Raw genomic sequence first — 25,541 nt, 5'->3', positions numbered from 1 at the left:
CCAATCTACAATCACTTTGCTTATCTTCGTAAGCAATGTTTCGAAACCGAACCAGACTGGCTGGTTCAACCGGTTGACCAGTCAACCAGTCCAGTTCCAGCCCAGAATAACCTAACCCCTAAACCCACTTCAAACTGAAAACCGGCTTATTTTCATCAAACTGGCAAGAACCACAGTTTAATCAGTCACCTGTTCAAATTGGTGCTGGTTGCTTGAACTGGCTGACCTGAACCGCACGCTAATTCCATGCACTTCTTCAAAAAGTTCTGTGTAGTTCACTTTCCAGCTACGTTACATAGACTCAGGTACAACTATTGGGAACAGGTGCATGCCTTCATGCAATCTATCTCACATCAATGTTAGAGGTTAAAATGTTTACTTTCTAGCAAATATGAGTTTCTTAATCTTCAAACATTATAAAAAGTTGGAGGATCTAAGTGTTTAAATTGGGTACAAGTGTTGTCATATCTAGTGGACACGGGTACTTTAAGGCAAACTGAAGAGTCCATGTGCAATAGCTTTCCACAGAGTCGAACCAGCCACCTAGCACATGAAGGCCAAAGGCTCCCACCGCTTGGACAGGCTTTCCATTTCTTAAATATTAGGTGATGGAATACCGATTACGAGATATAACAGAGGTGTCAGCGAATCAATTTGGGTTTATGTCTGGCAGGTCAACAATGGAAGCGATCTATCTGTTGAGGAGAGTAATAGAAAAGTATAGAGAGAAGAAAAGAGACATTCATATGGTGTTTATCGATCTTGAGAAAACATGTGATAAAGTATCTTGAGATATAATATGGTGGGTGTTAGAGAAGAAAGGGGTGACAAAAAGTCACATTGATGCGATTAGGGACACGTATGAAGGGGTGGTGACCACTATTAGATCGCCTGCTAGAGAGACAAATGAATTTCCTATCATTGTAGGGTTATACTAGGGATCTACCTTAAGTCCTCATTTTTTTGCGTTAGTTATGGATGAATTGGCGAAAAATATTCAAGATGATGTGCCATGGTATATGCTTTTTGCAGATAATATCATGTTAGTGGATGAGACTAGAGAATGAGTTAACACAAAGTTGGAGATTTAGAGAAAAACACTTAAATCTAAAGGATTCCGGATAAGCAAAACTAAAACAGAGTACATGGAGTGTAAATTTAATAACAGTAACAATGAAAGTTGAGGAGAAGTGAAGTGAAGATTGAGAACCAAGAATTGCCTAAGAGTGAACATTTTCATTATTTAGGGTCGATTATCACAACGGCGGGGGAGATTGATGTGGATGTGGATGTGGATGTGGATGTGGCGCATAGGATTAAGGCGAGATGGCTTAAGTGGAGAAGTGCGTCTGGGGTACTGTGCAATAAACGAATACCCACTAGACTAAGAGGTAAGTTCTATAGAACGACTATTAGACCAATGATGTTGTATGGGACGAAGTGTCGAGCAACCAAGAAACAACATGTAGATAAAATGAGTATTACTGAGATGAGAATGCTAAAGTGGATGTATGGCAAAACTAGACAAGACAGAATTAGGAAGGAGTGTATTCGGAAATGGGTAGGAGTAGCACTGATAGAAGATAAATTGAGAGAGAATCGATTGAGATGGTTTGGTCATATTCAATAGAGATCAATAGAGACAGTAGTGAAGAAATGTGATGCAGTTACGGTAGATGGAAGTGTTAGGGGACCAGGTAGGCCTGGATTAACATTGGCTAGTGTTGTAAATAGATATATGGATCTACTTAATTTGACTAACGAAATGACATTTGATAGAACCGTGTGGAGAAGAAGGATTCATGTAACCGACCCCATTTAATGAGTTTAGTTGGTTAGCATTTTTTATTTATTCATTTCTTTCTCACAATTACAAATCAATACTATTTTTTATATCAAAAATCAAGTAATACATACAAAGTTTGAAATTATTGAAGTAAAAATAAATTCTTAATATTAATATTTAGTTATAGTTTTTAATATATTTATTATGTCATTATGACATCACGATGCAATTCCATTTGACCCAACAGTTGAACTAGTGACCCTTAACCTGGTCCCTTTACCAATTTGCTCAACAGTCTGAATTTTAAAACATTGTCCCTAAGGTTGTCTACAGTGAAAATAGTCTATAGAGCAAAGATGACTAAAACAACACCCAAATAGTACACATTAATGTGTTTGGGAGAGGAAAGATTAGGTACACACCTAACCTTTGGCATAGTGCACAAAGTGGTTGCCCTGAGACTTGAACTCATAGCCTCAAGGTTATTAGGCTACGGTTTTAACATTGAACCAATGGTCATCCCTGTGGCAAAAAAAAACAAACAAACAAACAAACAACCACCACCACCATCTTAGAGAGAGGGAGCCATGTTTCTCCAAATAACTTTCCAAATACAAAAAGGAACAGCATCATCACACAAATCTTGCTAGAAATAGCATACTAAAAAAATTTCCCATTGAAAACCCTCTAGCCTCCAGGCCAAAGCATTCTCACCACTCCACTAAATATTTGAATTATGCAGTAATTTAAACAAAAATAATAACCCTCAATAGATTGGACTTTGCATGGGTGGCCAACACAACCTATGCCTAGAAAATCTAAAAATTACAAAAATAGCCCTAATGTCAAATAATGACAAAAAAATATTGCTGGAAATTTGTGTTAATGCATATAATAAGATAGTGGCATATGATAGTGGTGTTGGTGGTAGATAGTGGCATGTATAGAATATGATAGTGGCGTTGGTGGTAGATAGTGGCATGTATAGAATATGATAGTGGTGTTGGTGGTAGATAGTGGCATGTATATAATATGATAGTGGTAGATAGTGGTAATATATAATATGTAAGTGGCATATAATGGGTTATAATGATGTTTGTAATATCTCCTATATAAGGAGTGTCATTTGGTTTTGTAAAATAAGAAGTTTTGAATATAACAGATATATATTCCTTCTTCCTCATATTTTCGGAGTTCTTCTTCCTCATATTTTCTAAGTTGGTATCAGAGCTACAAAAAACACAGCATCCCTAAAACCGTCATAGCCATGTCGGAAGTCACGTCCGAAACCACTTCAACCCCTGCCGCTGCCATTCCGGTGAAAACGTCCAACTCTCACTCTGTCCAAATCACCACCATCCGCCTAAATGGTGATAATTTTCTCCGCTGGTCACAATCTGTCCGGATGTATATCCGTGGGCAAGGAAAGATCGGTTACATCACTGGTGACAAGAAGGCTCCTGCTGTTAATGATCCGCTGTTCGACAGTTGGGACGCTGAAAACTCTATGGTTATGACATGGTTGGTCAATTCCATGGAGGAGGATATAAGCTCTAATTACATGTGCTATCCTACTGCACAAGAATTGTGGGATAATGTTAGTCAGATGTATTCTGACCTAGGAAATCAATCTCAAGTTTTCGAATTAACTTTGAAGTTGGAAGAGATTCGTCAAGGAGATGATTCTGTCACCAAATATTTCAATTCGTTAAAAAGGTTGTGGCAGGATCTTGACATCTTCAACACATACGAATGGAAATCGGTTGACGACTGCAACCACCACAAGAAAACTGTGGAAGACAGCCGTATTTACAAGTTTCTTGCCGGCCTCAACATTGAGTTCGATGAAGTGCGAGGAAGAATTATTGGCAGACCTCCTCTCCCATCCATTGGCGAAGTATTTGCCGAAGTCAGAAGGGAAGAGAGCCGAAGGAGCGTCATGCTTAAGAAAAAAGGTACTGGTGAATCAATTGAAATTTCTGCTTTAATTAGCGATGCTGCGGCCAACAAGGTTGCAAATTACCAGCGCAGGTTTGATGATAAGCCACGGGTCTGGTGTGATTTTTGCAACAAGCCTTACCATACACGCGAAACGTGTTGGAAGATCCATGGCAAACCTGTCAACTGGAAAAGCAGCAAACAAGGAGAGAAGAATCGTGGCTTTCCTACCGCTAATGAAGCCGATTCAGGTCCCTTCAACAAAGAGCAGATTGATCAACTCTTAAAGCTGATAAAATCCAACTCCTCATCCGGTACTCCTAGTGTTTTGTTGGCACAAACAGGTAGAAATCCTAAAGCCTTCTCTTGCCTAAACTTCTCTCCGTGGATCATAGATTCCGGTGCCTCCGATCACATGACTAGTTTTTCCCATTTATTTAGTACCTATTTCCCTTGTTCTGGTCATGACAAAATCAGAATAGCCGATGGTAGTTTTTCACCTATTGCAGGAAAAGGATTTATTAAACTAACTGAGAAAATTAATCTCAATGCTGTTCTTCACGTCCCCAACTTAGCCTGTAACCTTTTGTCTGTCAGTAAACTATCTAAGGATTCTAATTGTCGTGTTACATTTTTTGAATCCCATTGTGAATTTCAGGACCAGAACTCGGGGATGATGATTGGGCGTGCTAGGATGCTTGAAGGTCTTTACTACTTTGATGAAGTACCTGTTAGTAATAAAAAAGCTCAGAACTTTAATAGTACTAGTTCAATCTCTGTTCGAGAAAAAATAATGCTATGGCACTATAGCCTAGGACATCCTAGTTTTCTTTATCTGAAACATTTATTTCCAGAATTATTTAAAGGGATTGATTGTTCTTCTTTTCATTGTGAAAGTTGCATTTTTGCAAAATTTCATCGCCTACTTATTTGCCAAAACCTTACCAGGCTTCCAAACCTTTTTATTTGATTCATAGTGATGTTTGGGGCCCTTCTAAAATCACTACTCTTTCTGGTAAAAGATGGTTTGTTACATTTATTGATGACCATACCCGCTTATGTTGGATTTATTTGATGAATAAAAAATCTGACGTGAAAAATTTATTCACAAATTTTTACAATATGATTGAAAACCAATTTCAAACCAAAATTGGTATTTTACATTCTGATAATGGAACAGAATATTTCAATGAGCAGTTGGGTGAGTTTTTGGAAAAAAAGGGGATTTTTCATCAATCTACATGTCGGGATACCCCTCAACAAAATGGCATTGCAGAACGAAAAAATAAACATCTACTTGAAATAGCACGTGCTATAATGTTTTACATGCAAGTTGGTATCAGAGCTTTCACATCTAGGATTTCACACTTGTTTGTTCCAAGGAATATACAGGAAGCATTGGATGATCCGAATTGGAAATTAGCAGTCATGGAGGAGATGAATGCTTTAAGGAGAAGTGGTACTTGGGAGATAGTTGATCTACCCAAAGACAAGAAAACAGTTGGGTGTAAATGGGTGTTTACGATAAAATGTAACGCAGATGGAAGCGTTGAGAGATACAAGGCGAGACTGGTGGCTAAAGGTTTCACTCAAACTTATGGGATCGATTATCAGGAGACGTTTGCTCCTGTTGCTAAAATAAATTCCATCAGAGTACTGTTATCTCTTGCAGTAAATTCAGATTGGCCTCTACATCAACTTGACATTAAAAATGCATTTCTCAATGGTGATCTTGAACAGGAGGTGTTCATGAGCCTACCGCCGGGATTTGAGCAGAGACTTGGAAGCGACAGAGTATGCAGATTGAACAAGTTATTATACGGACTCAAACAATCACCAAGAGCGTGGTTTGAACGCTTTGGGAAGGCAGTTATCAGTTGTGGCTTCTCGCAGAGTCAAGCAGATCACACAATATTTTATAAACATTCAAAAAACAGTAAAATTGCAATTTTGATTGTTTATGTTGATGACATCATTTTAACTGGTAATGATGAAGCAGAGTTAGCAGCCCTCAAAGAGAAACTTGCAAAAGAATTTCACATTAAGGATCTGGGAGCCCTCAAGTATTTCCTCGGAATGGAATTTGCAAGATCCAAAGAAGGTATATTCGTTAATCAGAGAAAATATGTTCTTGATCTCCTTGGAGAAACAGGTATGCTTGGTTGTAAGATGGTGGAGACTCCGATCGAGCCTAACTTGAAGTTACAAGCTGCTAAGGCTGAAGAAGTCAAAGAGAGGGAACAATATCAGCGACTTGTCGGGAAATTGATTTACTTGTCTCATACGCGGCCTGATATTGCCTTTGCAGTCAGCATGGTAAGTCAGTTCATGCACTCACCAGGGGCAGAGCACTTTGAGGCCGTTTATAAGATCTTAAGATATTTGAAAGGAACTCCAGGGAACATGAACATAGGCAGTACATCCAAAAACTTTGGCGGGTAAATCAGAAAACAACCTCGTGTCAGGAAAAAAAGTTTTGAGACAATCGAAAGGTGTTTGGTATGTTAACACCTTTGTAGGCATCCTGTTTATCAAATAAGAGGCTGTTAAAATTGCTTCACCCCATAAATATTTAGGAACATGCATGTAAAACATTATAGAAGTGGATAAACATTTCATCAAGGAGAAAATCAATGCTGGCATAATCTGTATGACCTACCTTCCAACAGGTGAACAATTAGCTGATGTGCTTACGAAGGGACTACACAAGAAGCAATTTGATAAGCTGACTAGCAAGCTGGCTATGGAAGATATCTTCAAACCAGCTTGAGGGGGAGTGCTGGAAATTTGTGTTAATGCATATAATAAGATAGTGGCATATGATAGTGGTGTTGGTGGTAGATAGTGGCATGTATAGAATATGATAGTGGTGTTGGTGGTAGATAGTGGCATGTATAGAATATGATAGTGGTGTTGGTGGTAGATAGTGGCATGTATATAATATGATAGTGGTAGATAGTGGTAATATATAATATGTAAGTGGCATATAATGGGTTATAATGATGTTTGTAATATCTCCTATATAAGGAGTGTCATTTGGTCTTGTAAAATAAGAAGTTTTGAATATAACAGAAATATATTCCTTTTTCCTCATATTTTCTAAGTAATATTATTGAACTAAACAAAACGTTAATAAGCATAACATCTAACTTGATCAAGACCCAAGATGCAATTATTCTAGATTCCAAATGGTCTCACATCACCTAGGGCATGCCAAACAAAAACAAGCATTAGAAGCATCCTTTCCGTGTCACTTGTACACCTTCAAAGCTGCTGCCATGCTCCACCATAATTCTTGGCAAAAGAAGTACAATCTTGTGACACGAACATGTAACCATTACACGGAAGAAAAGTTTTGTCACTAAATATGACAAACCTCTCCATGCAACAGCAATCTTAAATATGTTCCTAACTCAACAAAACAATAGCATTCTTAAATATGTTCCTAACTCAACAAAACTAAGTCCTATTCATACACAACATGCCTAAGGTGGGACAGAATTTGATGCTTGTATATTACATGTCTAAACAAATATAATAGGTTTTAAGGCCTAGAAGCAAGGCTACAAACCCCACAATTGTCAAGAATCCTTGTTCTTCCGAATATATTGTCCTTGTCATAGCAAAAGTAGGGTCACACATTTGGTTGGTTTGGTACTCACATGCTCTATTATTAGAATCTTATGATTCACGATTCGATTCGCAATTTTGCAAAATCAATACAAATCTATGAGTGAACCTATTTTAGAAGTACATCTATAGTAAATCGCACGATTCACAATCGATTCACGATTTGATTCACGTTTTACGATTCATGCAATTCTTGAAACTATTATGTCCGACATATTTTCAACTATTTTTTTTCTCCATCTTTGTAATGAAAATGACATAATACAACTTCTAATAACTTTTAATATCAATACATATACATGATTTGTTGTCATTTTAGTAATCATGGAGTTTTTAACAAGATCCAATCAAATTCAGTCAGACCCAACATGTTTTTAACCTTTCTTCTTATTTTTGTCCCTTAAAAAATCATAATATATCTGCTTTAAGATTAAGGTAATTTACACCATAAATTATCTATTGCTATTTTATGAAATTAAATATAGTTGAATATTACATGGGCAAGGTCAATTATACTTTTTAAAATGTTTTTGGCTTCTAAAATAAAAGATCCTAAATAATTCTATTATTTTGGAAAAGTATGTATGCTTATTGTCTAAATATCAATATAGTTGTTAAATTATTGTTACTTTGAAAAATAAGAGTTTGTTTTTGTTTACTATCTTTATTAAGAATGATTGATAAGAAACATCAAAAAAAGAAAAAATGTAAGATAGTGATCTTTCTATAGGAATCTTTGTTAACTTCTAATCTATTAAACTACATGACCATCATTAAAAACAACATTTTCATTGATTTAAGTCCAAATATTTCATATTTATAAAATATATTTAACATCCAAGGATGTATATATATTTTTCTAAGCAATATAGAAAAAGTGACCGAATCTTTACGATTCACGATTTGATTCAATTCACGATTCGGCACAAAGCCATTTCGATTCACAATTCGAATCCCGATTTGACAACTATGCATGTCTTGAACTGACCAAGGCTAAGTAACAACAAACCAAATTAATTTGGTTTGGTTCTAGGTTGAGTAGTTGGGACGAGATGACCTTTTAATTTTATCTACCTACCTATTTATATAGCTGTATAATTTACATGAATATATACAAGCTACAGTTGCCTTATTCAAATGTTCCTTTCCTATTGATTCATTACTCAGTTTATAAATTAGTGACATAAGTAACCAAATATTGTTTAAGATTATCAATTATAATAAAATATGAGATATCCTAATAATCAATAAACAATTTGATTAAGCTCTCAAATATGGACTCCTTTGTGATTAGTCTATTCTTTATTTTCCTATAATGATAATATGGGGTTGCACAAAATACCCTATACAACTGGACCACAAGCAACAAAGCCGATATTGCTCTCTTGAATACTGATGGTTCAACGTGTTGATATCTTTCAGCCTTAGACAGACAATAAGGCATTTAGAAGTTTTACAAGGAGAGCAGTTTCATGTTTTATGAAAAAGGAAAAAAGAAAGGGCTAATTACACGAACCCCCCCAGGGTATCTGACAATTACAGGTGCCTCCCTTGTGGTTTTTGAAATTATAGCTCACTCTGTTTGGCTTGGAGTTTTCAAAAATAATTTTCTGAGTTTTTAATTTGTATTTTTTGTATTTTTAGTATTTTTTAAAATATTATAATCAATTTTTTTCCCCTTTTTAGATCCACTTAATCTAGATATACTTAAAAAGTGTAAGATTTGTACAAAAAGTTTTAAAATATTCATTGAAAACAATAAAATACGAAAATATACTGAATTTTCGTATTTTTTTTGTATTTGATGAAGTTTTTAAAGATTTTTTCACAAATATTATATTTTTTAAGTATATCTAGATTAAGTGAATCTAAAAAATAAAAAATAAAAAAAAGCATAAAATATTAAAAAAAAAATTAGTAAAAACAAAAAACACGAAAAATAAAAAAACTCAATTTTTTGAGAAGTGGTTTATGAAATTACACTAAATTCCCTGCCAAAATTGTTTGGTGCTGGTAGGAAATGGGAATTGAAAACTTACTATTTACCCTTCTACAAAATCCAATTTCAGTTACCTCTTTATTTATCGACATAACCAAACAACCCTATTAGATTTATTATCACTGTAGCCAAACACCTTGAACCACCATCCACCATCCTCACTCTCTCTCTAATAGAGACATTGCTCTCTCTCACTCACTCTCTATATAACCAAAAAACAAAAAACTCTCTTTTTTCTTTCTCACTGTCCGCCAAACATTAGTCACTAAACACTGGCCAACAGCCACCACCACGACCAACCCACCCCACTGCCACCATAATCACCGGCCGCCGCCACCCCTCACTGGCACATCCAACATACCGTTACCCCACTGCCAATTCACTGGGTCTGGTTTCCAAAGGGGAGGAAAAGTGTGGATATCATTTTGAAGCAGCTATGCTACAGGTAGAAGAAGTTGTGTCCATCAAGCTCCAAAGCTCTAACAAAGAGTTGCAAGATCTTGGATATACCACACTTTGAAAGCTAATTGGATTACAAATTAAATAACAAATGATTTAAAATAGTTGTTCATATACAAATGTATGTGTGTGTAAATGCAGTCTGATTCAATTTTTTGGAAAGGGTTTGCCTCCATTATCAATTTACTTCCATTAGTGTTGTGTATATATATATTATGTATGCTTATGTACATAACAGTTTAATGAAGTGCATGCGAATGGAATTTTATAGCCATTTGAAGATGTTTTGGTGGTGGTTTTGGTTTTGGGAATAGAGAAAGGGTTGGGTAGCAAGCTCATATCATGTTTGAGGAAATGTAAAAGAGAGGGATTCAAATGGATAATTCTTTGCAATTGTAGAGGTGGCGGTGTCGTGGGTGAGAGGGAGGAGGTGGTGGTGTTACTATTAAAGAGAAAGAAAGGGGGGCGGTGGTAGTGGTGTTGCAGAGGAAGAGGAGGTGCTGCTGCTGTTGCGTGGGGGGGAAGAGGAAAAGAGGAGAGAAGAAGAGAAGGTGAGTGTTTGGTTGTAAGGATAACATTTTTGGGGTGTTTGGGAATAAGGGTAACTTTGGAATTTACATACAAAAAATTGTTGAAATAAGAAATTGTCGTCATTATCTCTAACGGCTAGATAACAGAGGGGGAGATAGGTGTATATTGTTAGCAAAAGTAAATGGATCAGTGTAATTTTACAAACCACAAGGGAGGATCCTATAATTGTCAGATACCTCAAGGGAGAGGTACCAGTAATTAGCCCAAAAAGAAAACAAGGAGAAAACATTCAATAGATGATCAAAGACAATGAAATTTAAGAATATATATAACTCACTTATAAGATGACAAAGGTTTTAACATTGGAGTACATTTAATTGTATAATATCATTGGAGTGCATCAAGTTCTATGATATCATAGGAGTATGACAAATGTTTGGACTGCATTAAGTTGTATAATATCATTGGAGTATGTCATATTCTATTAATTAAAATTGTTTGTTTGGTCTAGTATTGTATTTATCCTATTCAGGGAGCTTCCAAGTAATTTTACTTGGACATATGCTTGCATGTAAGAGCGCTCATGTGCACACAAAGAGTAGTGAACAAACTACTTTATGCCAGTGATCAAAAATCAAAAACTCAAAGGAAATTTTACCTCCCATATAATGGCTGATCGATCTTTGGATGATGATGCCAAATATTTTCCATTATGAGAGAATTGCAAAAACCATACTTCATCCTCATGTGCATGCAATACCTGTTCCATTAAGATACACACGAAATTTTTTTAATTTCGAATGATTACTAAAAATGTTTAAATCAAGTGTGAGCTCCCTTCAGTGTATATGAAGATCATTAAATAGGTACTTGTAGAGGAGAAGTTATTTAGTGGTCCCAGACATAGTTTTAAAAGGCTTTATTGAGGCTTGCCTCCAAGCGAGGCCAAGGCAAAATGCATCGAGGCTTTGACTTTTTTTTTTTTTTTTTTTTGATAACTCAGGGTGTCCGGGCCAGCTTGCGCGCACCTCGACTAATCCCTGGGAGACCAATCCCACCTAATCCCTGGGAGACCAATCCCACCGTCCACTAGTAGGGGACCTATTTAAAGCCAAAGCAAAGCTCTGTATGAACTGGCCCAACACAAGAATTGATAGCACCTAAGAGATTTTGAACTTAAGACTTAGAGAGGAGCAAACTCCTAAGTCCCAAGCCTACACCACTAGGCCAACCCTTAGGGGTTCATCAAGGCTTTGACTTTTACGCAACACTCTCCACAGGCTTGCACATCACAGTCTGAGGTGTGTGCCTCATCTTGTGCTTTATATGCCTTTTGCTCATAAGCATATGTATACACCTATGGAGGGCTTGTCTTGAGCGCTAAACTTAGTTTGATACACAGTTTAAACATAAAAAAGAAGAAACTATTTTGTAATTACATTCCATGAAAAAAAATCAAGTACATGACCATTGACCAACCAATAAAAAACACAAAACCAAGGCTCAAGTGAGAAACTTGGCAAATGAAGCTAAAACTTTGATTTCACCTTTAATGAGGACAAGTTTTCTTCCCTGTAGTGAAATGTTCAACGCCTTGAGGAGTATTTACACCTTTATACTTAGTTTTTAAATTTTTTTTTTACTAATTTTAAATATAATATTTAATTGTTAAATATAAATTTTCAAAATTAAAAATGCTTACACCTTGCCTCACCAAGGGTAAAATGCCTTGTATTACACATTCATCTTTAAAAACTTTGGTCCCAGGCACAGCCTAGGTAGTGCTCCACTCCATGCAGCATGTGACACCAGGCTACTCTTATCAATGGGTTTGGTGGCCACACCGGAAGCCCCAGTAGTAGGGATTTCAAGTGGTTCCCGGGGCACATGTTAAACAATATGGAGCAACACATGGCATAGGCCACACCGTGCATACAAAGCACCTAATAATCTCTCAATTGTAGAGGTAAACTTAAATTCAACAAATTATTCAAAAATGAGAATTCATCACGGAGTTATTGCAAAGGATAGATTAGAAACTTTAAAATGTTAGCAAAGGAAAACAAAAAGCAAATGTATTTTTATTGCTTCTTTTGTTTGAAAAGTCAATAATAAAACAATATATTTACCATAAACGATATGGTCTAGTTAAATGTACAATACATCATCACAGCATAAGCCCAGGAGAGGACAAGAAATATGTAAGGAGACAAGTTCTAGAAATTGGTTCCATTGCAAAGAGAGTCTACTCAAGATCTCTTGAAATCACACTATTTGGCATCCCTTATATTAGCACACTTTTTTTTATCTTTTTATCTTTTTTGAATCACATTATCTCTCTACTTTTTTGCACATCTTTTTATAAAAAGTCAAAAATATACTTATTTAGATCATCCCAAATACCCTCAGCTTTGGTCAACTCTTCATGTTTTTGTTGGGTAATTATTGTGAGAATATTAGTGTACCTCTATATATGAGATACACTAATATTCTCACAATTACGCCACAAATTTAGGTTTAATGTGTTTTTGCAAGTTTATTGAGTCAGTAATGTTTTAGAAATTTTAAATTATATTGGTCTAAGTGTATTATATGCCCATCATCTTTGCATTATTAGTAGATAAGCTAAACTATGTTATTTAGCCTTAATGCGCTAATGCATTATTTAACAAAGGTTAGAACAATTCTAAAGACAAGTCTACAATTTTTGAATAAAAAACAACCAAACTCTTTACATTGACCATCTCTAAGGTTTCTAACAATTGCAAGACTTTTCCTAAGGTTTCTACAATAACACTGACCTCGCTCAATTTATTTGACAATATATGAATTCCGCCTTTTGTTATCCAACCATGAAGGACTTGATAAAATCTGTAGATGTCACCATTTTTTGCCATGGGGACAAAATTATTTGCTGAGTAGTTCACCAATTTTTTTTCCCTTTTTATGTTTCCAAATGATAAAATGGTAGGTATCATTTGGAAACACTTAAGCTATGTTTGGATGACAAGAAACCTGAGGGGATATGGTAATCTCATTATTAGTAATAAAATTCATGTATCAATGTTATTCAAGAGTTGGTTTCGCTAGAAAATCTCTACGGAAAAATGATAAAATTCCAAGTATGTGAGATTCCCATGGGAAGTGGGGGAACCAAATTCTTACTTAGTTTGGGAATGTAATTCTTGCTCGAATGAGTAATCATGAATCACTTTCCTATTTCAATTCATTCCAAGCGATAGAATCATGAGAACTAAGGAATCACATTCACATTCCCCCTCAAGCTTTCTCCCATACAAACTTAGGCCTCGTTTGGGAAGCGACCCGTTTAACCAAAAAGTCAAAAAATCACTAAAAAAACCAAAAAACCAACAACTCATACCAAAAAACCAAAGATACTCTTTTCTCTCTACTTTTTGCACATCTTTTCGTAAAAAACCAAAAAGTCATCCCAAACATACTAGTTTTTTTTAGTTCATATTTTAGCCAAATAGCCAAAAAGTTACTAAATTAGCCAGTTCCCAAACGAGGCCTTAGTCTTACATTTTACTTTTTTTGTTTACAAAAAACATTAAAAATATTTATATTTAGTTTTGAAAAAAACAAAACAAAAAATATGTTTGGTACACACATGTTTTAACAACTTATTTTGAAAACAAGTGAGAGGAGGTGGCCGAAGGTAGTTGCAAGTGAGAGGTGGCGGCCGAAGATTGTTGTCAATAGATGGAGGTGGTAACTTACAGGAGATGGTGGCCAAAGGTGGTTGCCCCCAGCAAGAGTTGGTTGCTATCAGCGAGAAGTGGTTAACAGAGGTCGAAGGTGGTTGCTAGCCATGGGAGATGGTGGTTAGAGAAGGTCGCCAATGGCGGTGACTGGAGGTGGAGGGTGGCCAGAGCTAGTAACTGAAGGAGGTCGTTGACAATGGTGGACAAAAAGGGTAATGGGTGTGTTTGGTGGAGATTATTTTAAGGTAAAAGTTGATACTCAAAAAGCAAAAGCTAAAAGCACCCATCTCCCAGCTTTTGGAAAATCGATTCTTTTTCAACTTATTTAAGTTATTTCTACCTAATAAGCTATACGCAAAAGTTGCACCAAACAATCTAGCACAAACTCCCAAATTAAAATAAGCTATAAGCTGCTTGTATAATCCCCACCAAACACCCCTAATGAACAGTGGGTGATGGCAGGAGATAGTGGCGCAGAGAGAAGAATTAATGAAAACTTAGTTTCAAAACGAGTGAAAAACAATTTTTTTTTTTTGGGTTGCAATAATTTAATAAATTTTGCAAACTGTTTACAATTTTTTGGAAATGAAAATAGGCATGAAATGAGTTTTTGTATATAATTTTCAAATTTTTGTAAACATAATAAAAAAAATTGGAAACATGCATGTTACTAAACGGCTCCTTAGTGTTTGTTAGGTGTCTTATGCTATTTGTTGAATATTAGTAGTTATAATGTTGGATTTGTTGGTTGTTAGTATTTAGAATGTTGGATTCGTCATTTTTTTGGAGCTATTGAGTTTTTGTCTATGTTCTTTATAAATTTTTTATAAATTATATATATATATATATATATTCATTAGAATTCACCTTGCTTCAATGAAGCCATTGCCTCGGGCTTTAGGCTTTAGGAGGCCTAGTCACCTCAGTTCATTTTTTTCCTTAAAAAAAAACTGATTATATGAATGTACCACAAGCTATGCAGCACAAGTACTTACAACAGAAGGAAACTTAACTGTGTGCTCTTCTTGTCAGGTCTATCTCACGATTTCTCCAACAATGACTAAAGTACACCCTCCCCTCTGTCTACCTCTCTTGGGATATGAAACCTTGTTGTGACAGTGCTGTGTCAGTCATCCATATCAGTGCATGCTTATGCAGACACATTACAGCAATGCCAACGAATAGAAATCACAAGCAAAAGGAAGATTCTCGCAACATATTTGCAATGAGAAAAAATACTAATGAGACAAAAAGATTATCCATACACAAACTCATGTAAGTTCAGTCATCTATAACACATTTGCACATAAACAACGGCAATCAAAAGGCACCCTAAACAGTTATTTCCTTATTCTATGAAGAAGTGCATAAACAGAACTCAATAGAGCACTTCAAACAATTACATAATATTGATTTGACATCAAATTTAATCATTCCTAACAAACCAACAATTCATGTTACTTATACACGATCTAAAATCATGAGAAATTTATATTGTTTCCAGTACTGACGAGGAAAAGAACAAGTCGAAACAGCAGCAACTGAGATTAGAATCTATCTATGTATCTTGAACAAAGAAGACATCTAACCTGTAATGTTCGAGAAGGAATCAGGTTTCTTCCGCACTGATGATCTGACAACAAAGACAGTTCATTGTCCAATGTGTTGTGAAACACACAATTAAATTGCTGCATTTCAAGAGCCTGCTCAACTAGATGTTCCAACCTTCTTTCAGGAATCATAACAGCTGCAGGAAGCAACTTCAGCAATTTCTCAAGAAATCTTGACCTTGAGTCTGCACCAACATTATCTTGACTGGAAAGCCCAAGTACAACAGACTGAGAAGGTAAGATAATGCAAGTAGCAAGTTCATGAACTCGGCCTGTATTGATGGAAAGGGGCACAATCTCATTCCTAAGAGTATGCAGAGCATCCATGTATTCTCCCACTTTTAAAAGCTCTACAAACTTCTGTTCCAATATCAAGAAAGATGTTGATTTCACAATGGATTCATCAGCCAGCTCAATAGTGCGCAATGTGGCCAAACTTTCATCCCACTTTCCATCCAGCACTTGCTGCATAAACAAACTTAATGCTGATGGGTGCAACTGTATCCCAGATTCTTCCTGCAGAAGAGCCCCAGTCCTATCATATCCAAGAGAGTATAATGCCCTAGTTATAATTTTCACAAATTCATGCTTCTTGAAAACTCCTTTTGAACCAATCCTTTCTCCATCTCCTTGGGAGAATAACGGCCTAGCCATAGCGTCTCCCAAAGAGCCAGATACCGGCTCTAGATAAGATGAGTTGTCAAAAGATTTCTCCAAATCTCCTGGAGGAACTCTCACACGTTTCAAAGGTGGTTCAGTGTCCTCTATACCTCCCATGAAATGCCAAACTTAGCCCATGAACGTTCTAGATACAAGCAGAAAAAAACTAGAAATGATTAGAAGAAAAACATCTGCCCCCAAAAGTGCCACGTTGAAACATTTGGAAAGGAACTATGTCATGCACAACTTAGACAGGGGAGAAAAGTTGTGGAAAGCATGTATAAATAAATTTCAAACAGCAAAAATATATATAACCAAGGAGCACAAAAAGAGCTTGTGAAAGCAAAACAATAACATGGCCACATGGCGAGTACAGCAGTTGTTATGTAGACATGAACCTTGTGGTTCTCAATGTCTCCAGTTTTAAATGGATAATAATGGCAAGAATACAAATAGGTCATGTTTAATTCACAAGATTAATAGTGAAGTAACTATCCAATTGGATTAATATCCATTAGATTAATAATCTCACCCCTACCGATTACTAATAATCCTAAACCAAAATGTTAAAAGAAATATAGGATAATTGACCCCACGAATTAATAATCCCAATCCCACGAATTAATAATCTCAATCCCAGACTCTAATCCACCCAATCAAACATGCCCATACAGAAATGCAATTGATGCCCATACAGAAATGCAATTGATCAATGCTAGTAAGTACTAAACATAAATATAATTATGCAGCATTTTACGCTAATTTCAGAAGTCCAAATATAGCTTTCCAAAATAGGAAAGAGGGCAAAAAGCAATTTTCAAGTTTTCTATTTAAAACAAAGACACCAATATTAGTTTTGCGGCCATCTCCAACTGGGGAAACAGATGGTGGGAGGCAAGCTTTCGTGTTTGTTTTACCGTCAAAGCGTGATGCAGAGGGCCGTGATTTACACTTGGAATGGTGGACACCTTGTGGTTCGGAAAGCGTTTGGTGATCGTGATGTTGGTAATCGCTGCGGTGGATTTGTGGAGGCGGATGAGACGTCGTCTGATCTGGGATGGGTTCGTCTCAGAGTTCGAAGCGCCCAAGGAATGCCATCGCTGGTCTCCGTACAGTGGGGCTCGTGGAAGTACTCGCTACCGGTGTGGGTAGAAGCCAGTCCGTTGGTGGACCCTGTTTCGCCGCCGGTGATGTCAGGATGGATAAGGAAGAGCGTGATTTGGAACGAAATGATCGGAGGATCTTCGCGAAGATGGGGGGGACATGTATATATACACAAAGATTTGGTTTGGATGTGGATCAGGGCAGGCCAATCCGGTTTGGGCCTGGTCACCAAGCTAGGGACCGGGTTGGCCGTGTGGGCCTGTTTAAGGCCCAAAATGTGACGGTTCACTTTGGGGGTAAACAGGTTTGGGCCACAGCCACTAAGCAGAAGAAAGATGGTTTGGGCTGTGACAGGTTTGTGTTGGGCCTCCAAAATGGTGACGGTTTGCTAAGGTCTAGTACAAGCGACCCGCCCGTTTCGGGTCAAGACAATCCGGATGTTCATTGGGTCTTTTTGACGATTTTTGAAGGATTGGGGCTTCGCGAGCAACACGACGGCGAGTTAGTGCCATCAGTGGAGGAGCCGACCATCGGGAGGACACTGGGAGTGTAACGACCCCGAAATGGGTGTTACAATTATTTTTCTTAATTATGCGTTAATATGAATTAATTTGAGAATATTTGTCGAAATTTGAGAAATATCTGTTGGGGCTACGACTTTGGAACTAAAATTGATGACCTTAATAGGTTCAAAAACCGAAATTGAGTACATGAATATGCTAATGGAAATTTTTAGAGTCATTTAGAAGTTTAATTGAAAATTAATTTCGTCTAATTCATTAAGGTGTGTTTGGATGGTTTCATTACGACTTTACACTGCAAATTGAAGGCATTAGAGGCTTCAGAAACCATAACGAAATACATATTTGTGATTAGTGTGATTTTTAAGACTTAATATGGAGTTTTGTAAAAATCTGATTCATAATGGATTAAATTGGATTTAATTAAATATTAGATAGTATATATACATATATATTGCTTAGGCTCAACAAAAGAGAGGAAGAAATATCTCTGTGTGTGTGTGTGTGTGTGTGTGTGTGTGAGAGAGAGAGAGAGAGAGAGAGAGAGAGAGAGACTTCTAGAGACTAAGAGAAGAAGATAACGAAGAAGAGAAAAGAGTTTAGGGCCAAAACAACCATCAAAGGTAAGGATCTTTCTCTAATTTCATGAATTTGAAATGATATACTTATCAATCTATGGAATTTAAGTTGTATTTGGGAGAATTCATGTTTCATTGAGAGTGTTTGTGGGGTAAAGTGAAGGAGAATACCTATATGAACATGTATTGTTAGATTTGTGGAAATTAGCTCATAAATTCACCATGTATGACATCAAATCATGTAATTCATGTTCATAGACTTGTTTTCGTGCATGGCTTCTAAGGTTTGAAAGAAATTCCTCCATGAAAGCTTGAGTTGGAGCTTTTAACTACATGTTTGGGTTTTGACATTTAATTCATGATTTTTGGTTGCTTGATGGGAAATTGGATTTTGTTTTAAAGGTATGATTTTTATTTGATGTTAGAATTATTTATTCAACTTGTTTTGTTGAGTTTTGAGCGTTGAATTACATGAAAATAAAGTTGATTTTGTAAAAGAATAAGGTTCCATTCAAAAGCAGAAGTTCGAACTAAAAATATACCCAAACCGCTAGAGCGACCTGGGCCACCGCTTGAGCGGCCAATCCCTTTTTGGCCAAAATTGCATTCTGAAGTTCCACCGCTCATCCGGCCAAGGCACTGCACGAGCGGCCAGACTACCGCACGTATGGCTAAACAAGGTAGATTTTTCAATTTTGTTTTCTTTCCGTTTTCTGACTTCTGAGCCTTCATTTGCATGGTTTTCACGTGTAGTTTATATCCATAGACATCTCATAAGCATGAAAATAAGTAAAAGAAACATGGAATTAACTGAATGAGCAAGTAGAAGATAACTAAATAAGGTTAAGAATCAACTGTATAACTCGAATGGTATTGAGAAATTGTGCTATGAATAGTTGTGTTTGTAGGCCCAGACTCGAAGATCGAGCCACGGGTTTTGGAAGGCCACTGCGAGTAATATTTCTGTAAAGATAGGTTGATATGAACTATGTTTCTACTATTATGCGATAAGTTATAATTTCTGAAATGGTATTTTGATTATGTAAGCGAATGTCTTATTTGCGAATCTATTATGGCATCCATAGATAATCCCAAGTCATGGGGGACGGCATGTAAATACGGGTCCATGACATATATGTGATACGAGATCTCGTTAGCCACTTCATTGTAGTGACATGTGTTTAATCGGTTTTCGGAACGTATGACTCTAGTCAGAAGACGATACGTGATATATTCTATGGAAGGTACCATTATGTTATGTTTTGATATGAGACTAATATGAATAATTGTGTCATGATTTGTTTTACGGATATGATATATTTAGAATTCATTCACTAACCCATTTACTTTAATGTTATTCACTGGGCTTTAGCTCACTATTTTTATGTATATGTATAGGTGAGCGTTCTGGAGGGCAAGTTTAGAAGGAGACTTTAGCCGAGCCACTGTTTTGAAGCCTACCAAGTTGATTTGTGTGCCTCCGAGTTAGGTCTGGAAGGACATTGCCAAGATTTTGGTCATGAAGAACATTTTCGACACGTGCATATGTTTTATATAAAATATTATGTTATAAGTTATTTAATGTTATGTGGGTAAATTAACGCTTATGTTTGTTCATATAGCTGCACAGCCCATTGGACTCTTAGTATTTTTGTATATTACTTCCACTAGCCCTGATTAATTTTGATTGTACATGAAGGCCTATGGTAATCCAAGGATTACTAGCCGATTGCGATGCCAAACTTTTAGGGGCGGGTTTGGGTCATGACAGGGAGACTGTCGTCTAGTGCTCAGCATCTTAAGTATCCTCGAGATAGGGAATGCTTATCGCATCATGAGAGTCCGACGTCAAAGGAGCAGCATCAGACTATGTCGGGATCTGGGGGAAATTGCATGGAGATGTAGTCAACAAACAAAACTCGATGGGCCAATATGGAAGACAAGTTGGCGATGGTGATTCAGCCGATGAAATGGGATATTGAGATAGACATGTTGACTGTTGCGAAAGAAGAATGAGAGTCAAAGGCAGAGAAGGTGTGTATACACTCTATTTTGACCAGTTCTAAGACATGGGTGTTTTCTTTTGATTGTCCGATGATGACAATTAGAATGTGTTTCTCACAGAATCCTCAGTAAAAGAGATAGAATTTGAGCTTTAATACCAACATTCACACATTTTTGGCCAAATTATTTTACACCTTTAAACCCTCTTTTCAAAATATTTTTCCAAATGTTTCTACGATGTTCTGAGGCTTCCATTTCAATTAAAATATTGCACTTTTCAATAAACCGAGTAAGGACAGAGTGAAAATAAATGGAAAGGATGTGAACTTTTTGAAAAATTATTTAAAAAACATATTCTTCATAGGTTTGGATTTGAAGGAAATTAGAGGGAATGAAAGAGAACTAGTTTAGGAAAAGAATGAGCGTCAAATCATTAAGAAGGAAATGAACAACTTTTAATAAATTAGGCATATCTCTTTGTACACTTCGAATTTAAATGTGAGACTACCACCATTGGAAAGTAGACTTTTGGGGCTTTAATTTAGACCCAAGAATAACCTTAAACCGAGTCCGGATAAGGGAGATATGCCCGTTTGAATTTGGGCTTACGATCAGATTTTGTTGACCTAAAATGAATAGTCTTCACTAAATTAGGCATATCTCTTTTTACACTTGGAATTTAAATATGAGACCACCACCATTGGAAAGTAGACTTTTGGGGCTTCAATTTAGACCCAAGAATTACCTAAGAACGGGTTCAGATAAGGGAGATATGCCCATTTGAAGTTGAGCTTAAGAGCAGATTTTGTTGAACCAGCCCGAAATAGCATCAAACCCTCTTCTCTTTTTTTTTGTGGTTTGATTGGGACACCTCATTAACTTATTTTCTGATATTTCACCACCAAATATATATACACTCAGCCTCCATTACCTAAGGCTTGATCCGTTATAGATAATGCTCCACTTTTGTCTCTCATTAGCTCTACTAGTGCTCCATTAGCTTCAATATCTTCCTTTTGTCTTTCACCTTGTCTTCCACCATTTCTCTACTTGCTTAGCCTTGCTTAGCCTATATATACACATCATATTGTTGAGAGAAGCAAGAGGATAGATTAAGGAGAAAACATTTGAGCTAGAGAAATGAGGAAGAAATGAGAGAAATGTTGAGTTTTTGAGCTAAACACACTTCTATCTTCCAAAACACTTCCAAGCTTCCATAGCTACTGAAATTCCTCATTTTCATACATCAAAACCACCCCAAAAATTCTGATATAGCCAAAGATCAATTGCCTTGATGATAAGAAAGAGTGTTTATTGATTGAAAGTGAGAAAAATTAGAGAGTTAGCCACTTTCCATACTATAAACTCCATAATTTCGAATTGAGGATTTGAAAACACACTTCCTACACTTGAGGGTGATCAAGAGAGAGTTTGTGAACTAAGGAGTTCATCATTTCCTTAGAAGGTGAATTTCACAAACCTTTTATTTTCTTGCATTTCTTACTTATTTTGCTCTTTTGCTTTGATTTATTGTTATGTTGTATATTGTTGTAATGTAATTGAAAGTGGTGAATTAATGTCCCATATATGTTGTTTTTAGCAAGAGAAAGAGACATTCCATGCTAAATGGTTTAATCCCTTTGGAGGTTCATTACTAGGGCATTACATCTCTCATACCAAGAACAACTCCTTGTTTGACACTTCTTTCCATTTAGAGGACTTAAACTCACCATTGGACTTAATGAATTAAAGAATATATGGTAATTTGAAATTGAGTAACTAAAATTGAGGCTAAAATGGTGCAAGATAATAATTTGGTTGTATTCGATCGGACGTTAATTGAACACATGGAAACTTGAGGCAATTTATACTCATTAGTGATGAAATGATTCAAGTTTCCAAGGTTACCACTTCCCTTAATCAATTCATGAAAGGAAAGAGGTTACAGTCATATTTTGTTGCATTTATTGAACTTGCACACTTTGATTCACAAGCCATCATGCAATGAAATTATTTGAGTTAGTGGTTTGTGGCTTAAGTTTATTTCTCCTTTGATTCATTCATGAAAAATGGGGGTGCGTTGTGCAGACAATGCTAGAGAATACCCTATGCATACTCTGTTTTTCCTCTGTTGCAACAAGATGAACTAGGTAGCAGTGGCTGGCAAGCCACTGGTTGCCGGCAGACCACCTTTGATAGCCAGCAGGCTACCACTGGTGGCCAATGTCCCTCACCAGTGGCCGGTAGGGCACTAATGCAAAATTCAGCAGTGTGTTCCTTTGGCAGAGCAGAGCCATTCTGGAAGTGGGCAACAGTGTATGTGTTCTATTGTGCAACAGAGGCTCTCTAGAAGCAAAATATTGGCTTTTCGGGTGGAAATCGAACATGTGCATGTACATTCCTCGCTTCCCGAGGTGAAGTAATTAGTTGTTTAGCTTACTTACTTCTTTTAATTGTACTTATGTTGTAATTATTTAATTAGCTAAAGTAGTTAATTAGCTGTGAGTTAATTTATTTCATTTGGTTTGTAATAGTTAATTAATTAACTTAGCTTAAATAGTTAGCTAGTTAGTTTATTCATTCAGACTCTCCTTCATGAGAGCATAATGTTGTAATAATGTGTATGTCTTCCAACCCTACGTCTTTTTCCCTTTTATTTAACTGCTTATGATGGTTAGTATAGGGACATCAGTTTAAACTAGCATTCTTCATGTTTGCATCCACTTATATTGCATGCACCGAGGCTCAGTTCATCATTCCAACTGCATTGTTAGTTTAATACTTATTTGAATACATGCTTAAACCACATGCTATCAATTGATTCATATGCCATGTTAAGTAGCCGAGCCTATTTTAGATTGCATATCACATGTGTTGCATTAGTCATATTGCATAGTTAGGAATCATGCATTATTTCTAACTCTCTTATGTCTTTTTGACTTGGAATACTAGGTGAGCCTTTCCTCGCTTTAGCATATTGCATGAGTATGATTGTTGCCATGTCTAGCATGCTTACCATGAGACTAAGTGCTTAATTGATATACATGCTTGTATGCTTGTGAGTGAAGGCTAATTGCTTGAATTGGAATAATTTGAGCCATGCACATTTAAACCCACTTTTCAAGTGGTAAATTCACAAACTCTTTTCAGAAAACAAACATGACTCAAGTGTTCCAATCTTATTTTACATTCACAAACTCTTATTTCACATAATAATGCTAGATTAATAACCGGAACAAGAATATATAATGTAAAATAAGATTCATATCATGATTAGTAGAGGTCGATCTTTGATCGGGCGAGCGGGGGGTGCTCAATTCATGACCTTCTCCTCTTGTACCTAAGTTCCCGAGCCGAGACAATCTTGGTGATGATGGATATGTGGCCTTTGGCACGAGTCATGGGTTTCCTAAATTTTCCCAAAATAAAAATTTAAGTAGCGACTTTGTATCTAGCAAAACAGTCTATTTTTTGAAATTTGATTCAAAATCGATTTTCCAAAAGATTCGCCAGATTTGGACTCTTTGGTGTTTATCTATTTCACATTGCACTTGTGGAATCAGATTCAAAACCGCGGGAGTCCGATACTATAAGGCTTATTTTGACTTCCGGAAGGCGGCGTGAAAAAGTCGAGCTACAAGGTGTTTCTGGAGATGATCCTCCTTATGCTGAAGAGGTTTCGGCTTGGGTATTAAATCGAATCAATGAGGTGAGTCAACTTCTGGGTGTTTCTTTTAAAAGACATGAGGACGAGGCTATGAAGTATTTACTACGATTGAAGAATCTTGGAGATGGGGTGCTTCCTCTTGACAGAAGGTACAATATGTCGATCAGAATGGGAAGAAAGCCAGAGAGTTACGAACACTGGAGTACTCCATCAATTATGATTAGGTTTTGGAGGGATGGTTTGGGACATAAGAAAGGGGTGTGGAAATCAATTGATGTTATCATGCGGTTAAAAATCTTGTCTTAGAATATGCGATACTTGAACGATCCAGGAAAAATGGTGTTAGTCCGATCTCTACTTAGAAGTGTTAGGGCGGATGTGGTATGTCTTCAGAAAACAAAGATAGACTACATTGGTGGGAAGGTTGTAAAGGAGCTATAGGGGGGCAATTTGTGGACTGGACCTATTTACCTGCTCTTAGGGCAACAAGTGGAGTTCTTGCGTGTTGGGACCAGAGGGTGGTGGAGATGGAGGATGTAGAGGTGGGCAGTTACTCATTATCATGTCTGTTCAGCTATATTGCGAATAAGTTTTGATGGGTTTTCATTATGGAGCGAGCCAACTTTTAGAAGGAGCTACAATATATTACTTTTCGTTGGGGCTTTCTTAGTGTTTGGGTGGCGATTTTAATGTGGTTCAAAGCATAGAGTAGAAGCTGGGAGCCATTTCGATGGTGGGGTCTATACAGGTCTTTTCCTCATTTATTGATAAAATAGTGGATCTATCGTTTCAAGGTGACGATTATACTTGGTCTGAGGATAGAGCAATGATTGATAGATTTCTGGTCTTAGGGGAGTGAAAGGAGCATTTCTCACAGGTGGCTCAATTGAGATTACAGTGCCTGGTGTCGGATCATTGACCAGTTCTATTGGATAGTGGTGGGATCAGCGGGGGATCGACGCCATTTCAGTTTGAGCATATGTGGTTAATATCCGGGGGTTTTGGAAAGATAACAAAAAGCTGGTGGGATAGTTTCAATGTATTAGGGGAGCCCAGTTGTTGTTTAGCTTAGAAATTAAAATTGCTCAAGATTGAATTGAGAATATGGAATATAGAGGTTTTTGGTCGATTAGAGGTTCAGAAGGCTAACATTATAGACTACAGTAGTGATACAGGGGTTGGATGAGAAAGAGGTTGGGAAAATATTGACTGAGGAGGACTTGGCTTGTCAAGATGCAATTCGTAAGGAATTTGGGCATGTTGCTCATATAGAGGAGGTTAGTTTCCACCAGAAATCTAGGTGCTTGTGGTTAAAGGATGGGGATCGGA

General features: G+C 36.7%; 1 protein-coding gene across 2 annotated transcripts in view; it reads right to left on the bottom strand.

Moving 5' to 3' along the window:
* The window catches only part of LOC145788616 (WD repeat-containing protein 26 homolog), a 38,582-nt gene extending 20,941 nt beyond the window's left edge, over positions 1-17,641 (bottom strand). Inside the window, exons 1-3 of one of the 2 annotated variants that reach the window (XM_082911889.1) lie at positions 17,256-17,641; positions 15,658-16,483; positions 11,002-11,103 (exon numbers count right to left, since the gene is read on the bottom strand). In XM_082911889.1, the coding sequence (XP_082768015.1) occupies positions 11,002-11,103; positions 15,658-16,455 (900 nt within the window). In that variant the 5' untranslated portion in view covers positions 16,456-16,483; positions 17,256-17,641. The remainder of the gene's footprint in view (positions 1-11,001; positions 11,104-15,657; positions 16,484-17,255) is intronic. The other variant, XM_028246342.2, reaches the window with a different exon arrangement.
* Positions 17,642-25,541: the final 7,900 nt, after the last annotated feature.

Source organism: Camellia sinensis, unplaced genomic scaffold (genome assembly GCF_055761805.1).
Source record: "Camellia sinensis isolate YWXY unplaced genomic scaffold, ASM5576180v1 Unanchor14, whole genome shotgun sequence".
Classification (NCBI taxonomy): Eukaryota; Viridiplantae; Streptophyta; class Magnoliopsida; order Ericales; family Theaceae; genus Camellia; species Camellia sinensis.
This window is presented reverse-complemented; position numbering and strand designations above follow the sequence as displayed.